The sequence below is a fragment of the Leptodactylus fuscus genome, chromosome 1, assembly GCF_031893055.1.
Source record: "Leptodactylus fuscus isolate aLepFus1 chromosome 1, aLepFus1.hap2, whole genome shotgun sequence".
Taxonomy (NCBI): Eukaryota; Metazoa; Chordata; class Amphibia; order Anura; family Leptodactylidae; genus Leptodactylus; species Leptodactylus fuscus.
Window position 1 is genome coordinate 16616886 of NC_134265.1, and position 16969 is coordinate 16633854.

Consider the following 16969-nt stretch of genomic DNA (forward strand, 5'->3'; position numbering starts at 1 on the left):
CGGTGGTAAAGTTAACGCCACGTGTACACCACAAACGCTGCGTCAGATTTAGGAAAAGGTCTCAAGAGACATGACACATGGAGGGCGATTCATGGAGACCGCCATCTACAACGCGTCCACCCCGGCCATATCAGTTTTCGGACATAATGACTGATCCGGCGGGGACCAACGGCCTCACCCTCAGAACGCCCCTTTAATGGAAAACGGCGAGGGTGGCGAAAAAGTCTTAACATCCTTACATTGGCCTAGTATGGCTGATAACAGGAAGCAATAGCAGACATTCCCATAAAGCTCTGGATTACTACAGACACAGGGGCCGGCCAGAGACCGCGACTGATAATACACGGCGGTGGCGTCCGGGGTGGACGATGGGGGTGACGGCCACTTACCCAGCATTGTTGCTCACGGCCGTTATTCCTTTCACACCAGTTTTAAGGAGACCCCCGATAAGATTCTCTGGAATCCCACATAACCCGAAACCTGGAGAAGAACAAGAAGAGCCATGAAGTGGGAACGTCCGATAACTATAAGATGGCGTCCAAGGGATGGGCGGGGGGCGATGGAGAAGGTTTGGTTTACATTATGAATGTCCCCCCATATTCATGCCCACCATGAACTACTAAGCGTTGCCCCCGGGGTACTAGCGGTCTCATGTAATTGCAGCAGTCTCATCATCCCGTAGCGGGCGTCACATACCCCAGCGAGGTCTGACCGCGGGTACCACAGTCTCCATAAACCTCCTCAGTGTTACATTACAGTTTAATAGGCCGACTTTAAAGTGATCGGAACTTTATTAGGTAGTAAAGTCTACTCCACCTGCGCGACATAAAGATAACCGTAATGGCTCCGGATGGCCATAAAAGACTCTGGGCCTGACCTGCTGCCTATATACATGTGCTAAATATATATATATGTATACACATACACATCACACCTCTGCACTAACATACAGTAAGTGTATGGGGGGTGGGTGGGGGGAGAGCAGGACTCACAGGCTTTATATATGAGTGAGGGGAGCAGGACTCACAGGCTTTCTCTATGAGTGGGGGGGAGCAGGACTCACAGGCTTTCTCTATGAGTGGGGGGGGGGGAGCAGGACTCACAGGCTTTCTCTATGAGTGGGGGGGGGGGAGCAGGACTCACAGGCTTTCTCTATGAGTGGGGGGGGGGGGAGCAGGACTCACAGGCTTTCTCTATGAGTGGGGGGGGGGGAGCAGGACTCACAGGCTTTCTCTATGAGTGGGGGGGGGGGAGCAGGACTCACAGGCTTTCTCTATGAGTGGGGGGGGGGGAGCAGGACTCACAGGCTTTCTCTATGAGTGGGGGGGGGGGGAGCAGGACTCACAGGCTTTCTCTATGAGTGGGGGGGGGGGAGCAGGACTCACAGGCTTTCTTTATGAGTGGGGGGGGGGGAGCAGGACTCACAGGCTTTCTCTATGAGTGGGGGGGGGGAGCAGGACTCACAGGCTTTCTCTATGAGTGGGGGGGGGGAGCAGGACTCACAGGCTTTCTCTATGAGTGGGGGGGGAGCAGGACTCACAGGCTTTCTCTATGAGTGGGGGGGGGAGCAGGACTCACAGGCTTTCTCTATGAGTGGGGGGAGCAGGACTCACAGGCTTTCTCTATGAGTGGGGGGAGCAGGACTCAGGCTTTCTCTATGAGTGGGGGGGAGCAGGACTCACAGGCTCTCTCTATGAGTGGGGGAGGGGAGCAGGACTCACAGGCTTTCTCTATGAGTGGGGGGGGGGAGCAGGACTCACAGGCTTTCTCTATGAGTGGGGGGGGAGCAGGACTCACAGGCTTTCTCTATGAGTGGGGGGACAGGACTCACAGGCTTTCTCTATGAGTGGGGGGGGAGCAGGACTCACAGGCTTTCTCTATGAGTGGGGGGGGGGAGCAGGACTCACAGGCTTTCTCTATGAGTGGGGGGGGAGCAGGACTCACAGGCTTTCTCTGTGAGTGGGGGGAGCAGGACTCACAGGCTTTCTCTATGAGTGGGGGGGGAGCAGGACTCACAGGCTTTCTCTATGAGTGGGGGGGAGCAGGACTCACAGGCTTTCTCTATGAGTGGGGGGGAGCAGGACTCACAGGCTTTCTCTATGAGTGGGGGGGAGCAGGACTCACAGGCTTTCTCTATGAGTGGGGGGGGGAGCAGGACTCACAGGCTTTCTCTATGAGTGGGGGGGGGGAGCAGGACTCACAGGCTTTCTCTATGAGTGGGGGGGGGAGCAGGACTCACAGGCTTTCTCTATGAGTGGGGGGGGGGAGCAGGACTCACAGGCTTTCTCAATGATCCACTTTAAACAAAAATAATCAGACGTGGCCATTTACCGCCAACCAGCAGCGTGGAGCCGTCCGGGATGTCTTTCACCGCTTCCACTGGATCACTGTAAAACTTTGCATTGTGTGAACCGGACGTAGAGAAGTAACAAGAGCAGACCTGCAAACAGAGAGGTCAATGAGCGGAATGAAAGGAAGGACATAATATATAATATATATATATATATATATATATATATATATATATATATACACACACACATACACATTTGTTAATTCCAGAGATAAGCAGAGCCCGATGTGTCCAGCAGCCGCTCGTCTCTATCCCGCTATAGCACTGGCTTTTTATTAGTTAATAAAGCAGAACTCCGAGCTTAAGTAATAAAAGCTGCCGCCTAAAACGTTCATACTACTGGAGGTCGTTCTACAAGTTTTACACGTCTCACGGTTTGTCGTGTCTGGTAAGAAGCGGGTAGTGGATTTCTCATGGCAATGACACACGATATCACCGAATCTGTCAGCGTAGTGTGCACAGTGGCCTGCCGTAGGTACAGAGATTGCAGATCGAGTCATTGCTGTATACACGTGACCCCGGCAGCCTATATACATAGTAAGCGCTCTTATTTCAGGGTCAGGACACATGCAACGTCTTAGGATGACCCGGTGGGGTCAGAAACTGCAGCGACAATAGGTTCAACTGCAAAATTCTGCATTTTTGCAAATTTTTAGAATATTTACCTAAAAACCTGCACCACAAACTCTGCAGTGACTGACACTTGGCTGCAGTTTTATGACCTTAGCGGGTACATGCGGTCACACCCCGAGGGTACGGTGGTGAGATTCTGCCAAACTTCTCGCTGCATAAATATACTGGCAGCTTATTCTTAGCATTGTCCGCCCCTCCAGGATTCAGGTGACCGGCCGCTGACGTCGCTGCCTGTACATGACCTTGTTTACAGCGCCCTGAAGCTAGAACAATGGCGGCCATGTGACCCTGGAGACACGTTCACAGACAGAAAGTGACAGCCCGTCAGCTACACGTGTTACCCCCTGCAGAGGACACATGGCCTCCATATGTAAGGGGTTACTCCATCCTCCTTAAAACTCACTGATTCTACAGAGGCAGCCGAGTTCTTAAAGGAACCCTGTATAGAAATACCAGTAACAGGAGAGACGGTCTGCAGGATTTTCTGCACAGAATTGAAATCCTGCATAAAACAAAGGGCTTCGTCTGCCAGTTTACTTTATAATGACATGGGGGGGAGGCTCCTGCTGCAGCCAGTTGTCTTACAGTCTCATGCAGGACAGAGCGGGGGAAGAGGGTGACATGTCTGATCTCTAGAGACACCCAGGGAAGATTTCTTTATATTTTAGCCTTAGTGTAGCTGCTCTTACTTGCCCATTGCCCTAAAAGTGCATTTTCTAGCACTACCTGTGGCCTAGACATCTCGCAATGATGCGCTGACTCTGGATCATGTGACTGACTCCACTTTTCTCCTCCTGCTTGTCCTCGGAGTAGAGCAGGGGTGGTCACATGACATCAGGTCATCAGAGGAGCCAAACTACAAGATTTAGGCACCCCAGGTCCATGGAAAGTGGAACAGATTTCACAAGAATGGCATCTGCGTGCTATCTGTGCTTTTCACGGACCCTGTAGTTAGAAAACAGAAAAAAAACAAAAAAAAAACCACACGCACACATCAAAATATCAAAAAAACTTGGTGAAGTGATGAGCTCAGACAGGGCGGGGGTCCCAGTGCTCACCTGTCCCCTCCCCACCAATCTGATATGGATTGGATTTCTAATCAATATGCCACAAGTAATAGTATAAGACAAGTGCAAAGGCGCCGTATACCCGGGATATATACACAGGGGCGGGATTATTGGGGAAAACCACGTGAGAATTCTCCATGTAGCTGAGCTATGACCGTGCAGCACATAACCACTGCCTATAAGGCTCCGTTCACACTTGTGCCAGTCCTTTTCTGCCTCCCCATCAGTTATATAGCTGGTGCTGTAAATTTTCTACAGATATAAAAATTGCAAACCCAAATGACACCTGGCATCTTTAGATGTAGAGATGTAGCAGAGCTGAGTGTGTTACTGCACTTCAGGATCTTGTAAGTACTGAGCAAATAAATTCAGGATCACCAAGGTCCCCGAAATAACCTGCACATGTCCTGCATCGAGTGACAACCTCTGCCCTACACACCTAGTGCCCACCAGGTCATATAACCCCAGTATGCCAAGTACCGGGGTCACAACTTCTGCCCTACACACCCAGTGCCCGCCAGGTCATATAACCCCCACTATGCCCAATATAGGGTCACAACTTCTGCCATACAGACCCAGTGTCCACCAGCTCATACTGTATAACCCCCACTATGCCCAGTATAGAGGTCACAACTTCTGCCCTACACACCCAGTGCCCACCAGGTCATATAACCCCAGTATGCCAAGCACCAGGGTCACAACTTCTGCCTTACACACCCAGGACCCACCAAGTCATAGAATCCCCACTATGCCCAATATAGGGGTCACAACTTCTGCCATACAGACCCAGTGCCCTCCAGGTCATATAACCCCCACTATGCCCAGTATAAGGGTGACAACCTCTACCCTACACACCCAGTGCCCGCCAGGTCATATAACCCCCACTATGCCCAGTATAAGGGTGACAACCTCTACCCTACACACCCAGTGCCCGTCAGGTCATATAACCCCCACTATGCCCAGTATAAGGGTGACAACCTCTACCCTACACACCCAGTGCCCGCCAGGTCATATAACCTCCACTATGCCCAATATAGGGGTCACAACTTCTGCCATACAGACCCAGTGCCCTCCAGGTCATATAACCCCCACTATGCCCAGTATAAGGGTGACAACCTCTACCCTACACACCCAGTGCCCGCCAGGTCATATAACCTCCACTATGCCCAATATAGGGGTCACAACTTCTGCCATACAGACCCAGTGCCCTCCAGGTCATATAACCCCCACTATGCCCAGTATAAGGGTGACAACCTCTACCCTACACACCCAGTGCCCGCCAGGTCATATAACCCCCACTATGCCCAGTATAAGGGTGACAACCTCTACCCTACACACCCAGTGCCCGCCAGGTCATATAACCTCCACTATGCCCAATATAGGGGTCACAGCTTCTGCCCTACACACCCAGGACCCACCAAGTCATAGAACCCCCACTATGCCCAATATAGGGGTCACATCTTCTGCCATACAGACCCAGTGCCCTCCAGGTCATATAACCACCACTATGCCCAGTACAGGGGTCACAGCTTCTGCCCTACACACCCAGCAAGTCATAGAACCCCCAATATGCCCAGTATAAGGGTGACAACCTCTACCCTACACACCCAGTGCCCGTCAGGTCATATAACCCTAGTATGCCAAGTACCGGGGTCACAACTTCTGCCCTACACACCCAGTGCCCACCAGGTCATATAACCCCCACTATGCCCAGTATAGGGGTCACAACTTCTGCCCTACACACCCAGTGCCCACCAGGTCATATAACCCCACTATGCCCAATATAGGGGTCACAACTTCTGCCCTACACATCCAGTGCCCACCAGGTCATATAACCCCCACTATGCCCAGTATAGGGGTCACAACTTCTGCCCTACACATCCAGTGCCCACCAGGTCATATAACCCTCACTATGCCCAGTATAGGGGTCACAACTTCTGCCCTACACACCCAGTGCCCTCCAGGTCATATAACCCCACTATGCCCAATATAGGGGTCACAACTTCTGCCCTACACGCCCAGTGCCCACCAGGTCATATAATCCCACTATGCCCAGTGCCCACCCTACTATGGGGTAACTTGGTAACTCTTTTAGTTAAAGGGATAGTTTGTGCCACCCTGCTCCCTATAGGGGTGTCTCCAATCATCCCCCCAAAAAATGCCAAAAAGTTGACACTACTATGGTGCAAAGTTAGTGTGTAATGCAGCTCAGGCCCGGACACACACTGGGCACCTGCACCCCCGGCCCGGGCACTTGTGACGTCAAGGTCAGAGCAGCTGTCACACAGGGAGGCAGCCTGCAGAGCGATGATACAAAGTGACACAATGTAACGACACACTACAACGTCACACACATGCACGCAGCGCCCTGCACAGTGGTCGCCCTGTAGTCGGGCACAGGCCATACCTTGCTGGGCACACTCCTCGGCAGGCTCAGGCCTCTCCGGACGGACGGGAGGAATCTGCAGGCGGCCATCATATCAGGAGAGCAGAGCAGCAAGAAGAGAGGAGGCCGGGAGGGAAGGAGAGGAGCCCTGCCAGGAGGAGTGGGGGAGGGACAAGGTGCAGAGGCCGCCCCTGCAAGACGCCACAGCCTGCCCCGACCCAAACATTCTCATGGTCTCCCTGCAGGCGGGTATGCATGGACAGATGTAGCAGAGCCGAGTGTGTTCCTCATATTAGAACAGGCCAGGTGCACTGTATAGTCTCCCGTATGACATCACACTGATATACACAATGTGATGATAACCGTGGGGTTGGAGTGACTATAGATCGCCATGTCATCCTGCGACTCCGTCAGTAACGGGGTCATATTGTGACCTGTGACCCTCGAGGGTGCTGTGACTTCTAGATGCAAAAAGGGCACGGTTGGATTTTTTGGGCACTTAGACGTTGCAGTTGCAGCACCCTCAGGGTTGCAATAGTGAATGCGCCGCAGAGCGCCACGATGATCTTGGGTCGCCCGATATGATTTGCAGCCAAAGTCGTCGCATGGCCCCGGGCAAATCACAGATCTAACAAGTTACATGATACGAAGTCACAGCCAAGTCCCACAACGGTTTTAGTCGTGACACGTCGCCATAGCCTTATATAGACGTGGTCGCTATAAATCCAAGATGGAGGTATAAATGCACTGGAATTCCTTAACACTGAACTATCGCACGTACAGACGTAGCACGGTTTATCTTGACTTTCTGCAGCGTGATAACTTTCTGTGCTGTGACATCTCAGAAGACAACAAAAGCCATTGAGAGTCAGGTTAACACTCGGTGCGGTTACGAGTCAGGTTAACCTTTACACCGGTAAGAGATCGCACCGTAATACATTGCTTGTGCTAGCCGTAGGCCAAGTTCACACAAGGCAGACTTTGGTGCAGTTATTTTTCCAGCCAAGGCCAGAAGAAGCGAAAAGTATAAAGCCATGTTCAGATGTGACTGAAGATTTAGGATCGTAAAAACAACCAAAACATTGCAAAGGGTGAAATTTGCCTGCGTGAATCTCCAGGGATGTCTCAGGAGCCTCATACTACAGAGCAGCATGGCGCCGTGCGTTGTGGCAGGATACCCCGCACCGCTGCATCACTGAAAATATATATTTTTTTTAATAGGCCATTACCTGCTGGAGTAACCCTGGCAGGTACCCGCCCTATTTACTTACCAATCCTCACTCCTGATCACGGCCGCTGTCTCTTCCCCTTCTGCGATGCCGCTGTGAACAGGACCAGGGATCGGTAAACCCCACAAATATAGCTATCATTATACTTGGGGGGTCTTTAAAGACCCTGGAATATAATGATTATTGAGCCAGAGGAGGTGAGACAACATAACAAACACTGTTACTTACCTCTCCTGCACTCCGGAAGGCTTTGGGCCTGTTTGGTGACGCTACAGACATCATGTGATCCAGGCTGGTGTCTATATGCGCAGCGCTGCTGGCCTGGGTCAGGTGATGTCTGGTCCAACATTGAAGATGGCTGATATCAGGGGAGCGCACTGTAACCAGAGAGAAGTAAGTAACAGTGTTTTTTTATGTTTGTATTCTCCCCTTGGTTTTTGATCATTATACTCTGGGGTCTGAAAAGAAAATAAGTGTACATGAGTGGTCCACTAGGGGGCATAATACTGTGTGTAGGGGTCACTATGGGGCATAATACTGTGTGTAGGGGCCACTATGGGGACATAATACTGTGTGCAGGGGCCACTATGGGGCATAATACTGTGTGCAGGGGCCACTATGGGGACATAATACTGTGTGTAGGGGTCACTATGGGGCATAATACTGTATAGTATACCACATAGTAGGCGGTATAGTACTAGAAGGAAGAGTTGTACAGATTATATTTCTCTTTCCAGGAAACTTATTTTTGGAAGGTGACATCCATCTTCCCTGGAGCTCTCAGATGAGAGGAGAAGAAAACGATGGCAGAGAGAGTGACAGAGCATTGTGTAATCTTATATCCAGCCTGTGACCATAGTATAGAGTAAGTGATCTCATGTCATCCGCCATCTTATAATAGATGACATGAGAATGGGGGTATTTTGTCGCCTGTCCTAAATGCAGCGATGAGGGTTAGTGAGTTATAATAAATATACTGGGCCGAGACGTGCTGCCACCAGCCCGCCCGCATCCTGCCCAGCTGTGACCACATTCACAAACCTTTGCAGTGATGGAGGTGTAGATCGGGGGTTGTGGTGCACAACACGTCCCGCCACTCTGTTTCTGCAAAAGTAGTTGTAGCAGGACGGGGAATGGAGCGAGCCCGGGACGCCTCAGACCGACATATTTATTATAGCTCACCCCAGTTTCTCTAGGCCTGATATTACTGATGTCGCTCTACATGCTGGTGCAGGGGCGATTGCCTAATTTAGGAATAGGCCGGAGCCTCTGTATCAACCAGATGTGCCTTGTGTTTGTCGGGGCCTTTATTAAGACTGACGTACCAAATGCCAGTTGTAATAAATCTCGCAACACTGGGCCGTGACACTGCAGGTCAAATGTATTAAGACTGGCATATCGCACACCAGTCTTTAAAAATGGCGCGTAAGGAGCAGAGGTTTATGAATGGAGATCTATGCCACATCAGAACTGCTGTAGTTTTCTATTCCAACTCACGCCCCAATCCCCGCCTTGGCCCGCCCCGATCCCCGCCTTGGCCTGCCCCGATCCCTGCCTTGGCTTGCCCCGATCCCTGCCTTGGCTCGCCCCGATCCCCGCCTTGGCTCGCCCCGATCCCCGCCCATAGTCACTGAGTCTCGGAGCACACATAGGGCGTAGAGGGAATAATAACTCTAATAATACTACAGATTTATCGGATAACGGGGAAGATTGATGAAACTGGCCAAAAGAAATAGCGCCTGTGAATGGCTGCTATGGGTAACTAAGACGGTATTACTTTTAGACAGTTTCACCAATCTGATGTGATATAGTTGTCGCACTTTAGGGCTTATTTATCGCCAGACGGAAAACTCCCGCACGCGACTCTGACACCCGGTGCTTTCAAGTAGAAAACAAGACACCTGACAGGCCCTGTTATAGTCTCCGGAATCTGTCGGTCTTATATATGGCCGCTATTTTAGTTGTCTGAGTGCCGCCTTTTTTTATTCGTCTTCTGTTGAACCAGAACCTCCCCCCAATCCCAAATATAGTGAGACAGTCCCTGATGTTTCCTTCTTGTATTTGATCCATTAGTCTGGGTCCACACAGTGTTTTTTGGTCCGGAATTTGATGCAGAGGCTGCTTCAGATTCCCTGACCAAAAAACGTCTAGCCGCACCTGGACGCCGGTGCAGTACATCGGCATTCCGCTCCGGATTAGGCCCAAATGAATGTCGGATGTCGGAGTAGCTGGAGGGGGAGTTGTGCCAAAACACCCCGAAGCAAATTTTAAGGTAGGCTAAGGGTATGTTCCCACAGAAGAACGTGGCACCGAGTCATCTTCCTGAATTCAGGCTCCATTTATTTCGGTAAGGCTGAGTTCACACAGTTTTTTGGCAACGGCTTTTGATGTGGAATCCGCTCAAAATCTGCTGCCAAAACCGGCTCCCTTTGACTTCAATGGGAGCCGCTCGCTTTTTTTTTCTGCTAGCTAGTAGCGGAAAAAAGAAGCGAGATGACACTTCTTGCTGCAGATTCTGCAGTTAAATAAGCAATGGCGTCTGTGGCACCAGCGCCGCACCTCCCATGAGGCGACCTGAAGCAACCGCTTCAGACGGCGCTATGCCAGGGCCCCAGGGAGGGCGGCATTTTTGCTTACCTACAAACTGTCCTGGACTGGCTTAGCACCGAGCGGTGGATTGGAGAGGCCGCTGGAACAGCGCTGCTCCAGCTGCCTCCCCTCATCCCATACCTCCCAACCGTCCCGATTTCCGCGGGACAGTCACGATTTGGGTGACATGTCCCGCGGTCCCGGTTGGAGGGAGGTATGTCCCGATTTCAACTCAGATCGGCATCCAGAGCCAGAGGACGCCGATCTGAGTTGAACACATACGCGGCTGAAGCAAGGAGCTGACACAGGTCAGCTCCTCGCTTCGCCGCTGCCCGCCTCTCTCCCTGACACATATGCGGCTGAAGCTGCTCGCGTGCTCGCTTCGCTCGCTTCAGCCGCATGTGTCAGCGAGAGAGAGACGCAGCGGCGAAGCAAGCACGCGAGCAGCTTCAGCCGCAGGTGTCAGGGAGAGAGGCGGGCAGCGGCGAAGCGAGGAGCTGACCTGTGTCAGCTCCTTCCTTCAGCCGCATGTGTCAGCGAGAGAGAGACGCAGCGGCGAAGCGAGCACGCGAGCAGCTTCAGCCGCAGGTGTCAGGGAGAGAGGCGGACAGCGGCGAAGCGAGGAGCTGACCTGTGTCAGCTCCTTCCTTCAGCCGCATGTGTCAGCGAGAGAGAGACGCAGCGGCGAAGCGAGCAGCTTCAGCCGCAGGTGTCAGGGAGAGAGGCGGGCAGCGGCGAAGCGAGGAGCTGACCTGTGTCAGCTCCTTCCTTCAGCCGCATGTGTCAGCGAGAGAGGCACGCAGAGAGCGGCGAGGGAGCGGAGGAGAAGGTAAGTTTAATGTGGAGATGGAACGTGAATCTGGGGGCAGATGAAGGAGAGGACGGCATGACACTAGGGGGAGAGATGTGGGGACATGAATCTGGGGGCAGAGATGGAGGGACATGAATCTGGGGGCAGAGATGGGGGGACATGAATCTGGGGGCAGAGATGGAGGGACATGAATCTGGGGGCAGAGATGGAGTGGACATGAAACTGGGGGCAGAGATGGAGGGACATGAATCTGGGGGCAGAGATGTGGGGACATGAATCTGGGGGCAGAGATGGAGGGACATGAATCTGGGGGCAGAGATGGAGGGACATGAATCTGGGGGCAGAGATGTGGGGACATGAATCTGGGGGCAGAGATGGAGAGGTCATGAATCTGGGGGCAGAGATGGAGGGGACATGAATCTGGGGGCAGAGATGGAGGGACATGAATCTGGGGGCAGAGATGTGGGGACATGAATCTGGGGGCAGAGATGGAAGAGGGACATGAAACTGGGGGCAGATGAAGGGTGTATATGAAACTGGGGGAGAGATAGAGGGGGGACATATAATTTACAGGTGACTGTAGGAGGATTATACTGTGTGCGGGCACATGAAAAATTAACGAGTGGGCGGAGTCAACACAAAAGTGGGCGGGGCTAAATTTGCTGCAGCGCTCCGCACATTTTGTCCCTCTTTCAGTTCTTCAAAAGTTGGGAGGTATGTCATCCTCATGCTCCGTGCCTGCGAACGCAGCTAAGCCCCGCCCCCTTTCGCTTATCCCCGCCCCTCCGCTTAGCTCCGCACCCCCCTCCGGGGTGGGGGAGGCTTTCTGTCGTTCGCCTCGGGCGGTGAAAGGGGTAGGTTCACTCCTGCGTGGCACAAGGCTCCCTCCCGATTAGGCCCATTCATTTGGGCCTAATCTGGAGTGGAATGCCCAGACCCCCGAGTATAATGATAGCCCTTATGGGGCCCTCGGTGTCACTTGCCAATCATGGCCCAGCCAGGATCGGCAAGTGAATAGGGCCCGTAACGGCTTATTAAAAAAAAAAAAACGCAGCGGTAGCGGCTGTCACCGGGCCCCCTAATGTCCCGGGCCCTGTGGCAGCCGCCTCTGCTGCCTCTATGGTAGTTACACCACTGGACCCCGCCGAACGGAATACCTAACACAACTACAAGTGCTGTGCAGTAAAAGCACATGGACCCCATAGACTATAATGGGGTCTGCGTGCTTGCCATGCGCTGCCTGCACGAATCATGCGGGCAGGAAAGTAGCTTGTGAACTACTTACCTGTCTGCATGATCCCTGCGGAGATCTGGCGGCAAGCACACGGACCCCATTATAGTCTATGGAGTCCGTGTGCTTTCACTGGCACGCCGCTTGCAGTTGCGTATGCTATTCCATTCCAGGGAATGCAACCTACACAGATGTGAATAAGACCTTACAGATATGGCTCCTGCTTGGAATTGGATCCAGTGTCCCAGTTGTAGCCCCTGTGCCCTGACCCATGTAGGATGTATACACCCACCTCTCACCTTCGTATACGACAGTCTTGGCTGCTCTATGTACAAACAGGGTTCTCTGGTTTCTCAGGTTAGTCCAACCAGAGGTCAATAGATAGAAAACACATCTCCAGTAGTTTTTTGGCTGCTCCTCCTGACCTTTGTTCATCTTCAGCCGTTGCAGCCCAGACCCATGTAATAAACATCTCGAGGTTCACGCCTTAAAGGCATCCTCCTGTTCAGCCAAATTAAACCGTGACATCATCTATTGTCAGTAGTGAATAAAGATGAGCGAGTACGGGAGTTTTGAATAGCATGTGCCGATAGGAATGAATGGACACAGCCAGCACGCAGGGGGTTAAGCGGCAAAGTCTGCGTGCAGGCCGCTTCCATTCATTCCTATGGGTGCGTGCTATTCGAAACTCCCGTACTCGCTCATCTCTAGTAGTGAATGTAAACTTGACTCCATGGTGTTATCTACAGAGGTGTAATCTTATATTGTAATTATGTATGTGATGTAAATGAGCCGACTACTGCAAAGTAAATTAGCAAGTGTCAGGCTATTATTAGTCTTTTTGGTCAGTGTGAAAATTGACAATTGACTTCTTTGAAATCTGTAATGAAATTAGAATATGTTTAACATAAAAATGGTGATTTTCTGGTGACACATTCCCTTTAAGGACTAGGACATAGCACTAGTAAAAATTCAGAAGTCTTGTGATCTATTATTTGCAATACACCAAAATAACGTATTATGTGTCGTGATTATAAACAGGATCACAGCGGTTGTCAGGGATGAGTAAAATATGGCTGCTCTCTTCTACAAACAGCACCACACCTGTTCACAGCTTGTGGCTGGTACTGCAGTTCAGCCTCATTCACTTTAATGGAGTAGAACTGCAATACCAGACTCAACCTCTGAACAAAGGGGGGCGCTGTTTCTTCATGGAAAGTAGCCACGTTTGACCATGCAGTGCTCTCCATTCTGTAAATTGCTGCAGTCTCACACGACCTTCTATAAGGTCACCCGGATGTCACCACTGCTTTCACCTGATTTATATCTAGTATACATCTATATATCTCTCTATATTATAAAAATGAATTCTTGTCTGTCTGTCTGTCTGTCTGTCTGTTCTCTAATGCGAACCAAACGACTGGACCGATCTTCAACAAATTTGGTACAGAGATACTTCAGATATCCGGGAAGGTTTAAGACAAGACTCCAACTCGCTCGGACGTACCATTGCTGAGATACAGCATTCCAAACACAGTGCCCCCCCCCCTTAGCCAATACAAACCTGCAAGACTTTCACTCATATTCCAACTGCAATACACACGGTCACTCCACATGCACAATACAACACTGATATCCAAACTGAGATACACGCATCAGAGGATTAGATACACAGGTCTGCACACAGTTCCACACACTGAAGGATTTGATACGTGCATCTGCACACGGTTCCACTTGCCGAAGGATTAGATACAGGCGTCTACACACAGTTCCACACTCCAGAGGATTAGATACACGCGTCTGCACACATTTGTACATGCCATAGGATTAGATACACACGTCTGCACAGAGTTCCACATGCCGTAAGATTAGATACACACGTCTACACACAGTTCCACACTCCAGAGGATTAGATACGCGCGTCTGCACACAGTTATACAGGCCATAGGATTAGATACACGCGTCTGCACACAGTACCACATGCAGTAGGATTAGATACGCGCATCTACACATAGTTCCACACGACGAAGGATTGGATACGCGCCTCTTCACACAATACCACACAGGGGAGAATTAGATACATGTGTGTGCACACAGTACCACACTTTGGAGAATTAGATACGCCTCTCCGCACACAGTATCACACGGGGGAGGATTAGATACGCGCGTCTGCACACAGTACCACACGGGGGAGGATTAGATACGCGTGTCTACACACAGTACCACATGCCATAGGATTAGATACGCGCATCTGCACACAGTACCACATGCCGGGGGATTGGATACGCGCGTCTACACACAGTTCCACACACCATAGGATTAGATACGCGCCTCTTCACACAATACCACACAGGGGAGAATTAGATATACGTGTCTTCACACAGTTGTACACACCATAGGATTAGATACACGCGTCTGTACACAGTACCACATGCCGTAGGATTAGATACGCGCAACTACACACAGTACCACACGCCGTAGGATTAGATACGCGTGTCTGCACACAGTACCACATGCCGTAGGATTAGATACGCGCGTCTACACACAGTTCCACACTCCAGAGGATTAGATACGTGCGTCTGCACACATTTGTACACGCCATAGGATTAGATACACACGTCAGCACAGAGTACCACATGCCGTAGGATTAGATACACGCGTCTACACACAGTTTCACACTCCAGAGGATTAGATACGTGCATTTGCACACAGTTATACACGCCATAGGATTAGATACACGTGTCTGCACACAGTACCACATGCAGTAGGATTAGATACACACGTCTACACATAGTTCCACACGCCGAAGGATTAGATACGCGCCTCTTCACACAATACCACACAGGGGAGGATTAGATACGCATCTCAGCACACAGTATCACACGGGGGAAGATTAGATACGCGCGTCTGCACACAGTACCACACGGGGAGGATTAGATACGCGCGTCTACACACAGTACCACATGCCGTAGGATTAGATACGCACGTCTGCACACAGTACCACATGCCGGGGGATTGGATACGCGCGTCTACACACAGTTCCACACGCCATAGGATTAGATACGCGCCTCTTCACACAATACCACACAGGGGAGGATTAGATACACGTGTCTTCACACAGTTGTACACACCATAGGATTAGATACACGCGTCTGCACACAGTACCACATGCCGTAGGATTAGAAATGTGCGTCTACACACAGTACCACATGCCGTAGGATTAGATACGTGCGTCTACACACAGTTCAACACGCCGTATGATTAGAAACGCGCCTCTTCACACAATAGCACACAGGGGAGGATTAAATACACGTGTCTGCACACAGTACCACACGCCAGAGGATTAGATAAGCGTGTCTGCACACAGTACCAAATTCCGTAGGATTAGATACGCGCGTCTGCACACAGTACCACATGCCGTAGGATTAGATGACCACGTCTACACACAGTTCCACATGCCATAGGATTAGATACGCACCTCTTCACACAATACCGCACATGGGAGGATTAAATACGTGCATCTGCACACAGTACCACATGACCGAGGGTTAGATGTGCGCGTCTGCACACAGTTACACATGCTGAAGGATTAGATACGTGTGTCTGCTCTAAGTACCACACGGGGGAGGATTAGATACGCACATCTGCACACAGTTCAACACGCTGGAGGATTAGATATGCATGTCTTCACATAGTACCACCACCAGAGTATTAGATACGCGTTTCTACACACAGTATCACACGGGGAAGGATTAGATATACGATATGCACACAGTTCCATACGCCGGAGGATTAGAAACGCACGTCTGCACACTGTACCACATGCCGTAGTATTAGATACATGCGTCTGCACACAGTTTCACACGCCGGAGGATTAGATACGTGCGCCTTCACACAGTACCATATGCCGGGGGATTGTATACATGGGTCTGCACACAATACCACATGCCAGAGGATTGGATACGTGCATCTGCACACAGTTCCACACACCAGAGGATTAGATAAGCAAGTCTGCACACAGTACCACATGCCGTAGGATTAGATACGTGCTGCTTACAAATCCACACGCCAGAGGAATAAATACACGCATCTTCACACAGTTGTACACGCCATAGGATTAGATACACACGTCTGCATACAGTACCACATGCTGTAGGATTAGATACCCACGTCTACACACAATTCCACATGCCGTAGGATTAGATACGCGCCTCTTCACACAATACCACACAGGGGAGGATTACATACGTGTATCTGAACACAGTACCACATGCCAGAGAATTAGATACGCACATCTGCACACAGTACCACACGCCAGAGTCATTAGATACGCGCGTCTGCACACAGTTTCACTTACTGGAGGATTAGTTACGCGCCTCTTCACACAATACCACACGGGGAGGATTAGATATGTGCATCTGCACACAGTACCACACCAACAAGGATTAGATACTTGCATCTAAACACAGTACTACACGGGGAAGGATTAGATACAGCTTTACTCCAGGTATCCATAACAACTGATCACAGGTTTATCACTGACATTCAAAATGAGAAACACATAATGACATGACGCTTATGGACATACACACAAACCACATACAAAATACACCAGTGCAAAATTGGACAATTCTTATGGGGCCACTACACAAACATAAAATGTAATATAC

At 50.8% G+C, this 16969-nt stretch overlaps 1 protein-coding gene across 1 annotated transcript in view; it reads right to left on the minus strand.

The window, feature by feature from the left end:
• The window catches only part of OXCT1 (3-oxoacid CoA-transferase 1), a 45058-nt gene extending 38460 nt beyond the window's left edge, over positions 1 to 6598 (minus strand). Inside the window, exons 1-3 of the mRNA XM_075267466.1 lie at positions 6461 to 6598; positions 2332 to 2440; positions 390 to 480 (exon numbers count right to left, since the gene is read on the minus strand). Of these exons, the coding sequence (XP_075123567.1) occupies positions 390 to 480; positions 2332 to 2440; positions 6461 to 6532 (272 nt within the window). The 5' untranslated portion in view covers positions 6533 to 6598. The remainder of the gene's footprint in view (positions 1 to 389; positions 481 to 2331; positions 2441 to 6460) is intronic.
• Positions 6599 to 16969: the final 10371 nt, after the last annotated feature.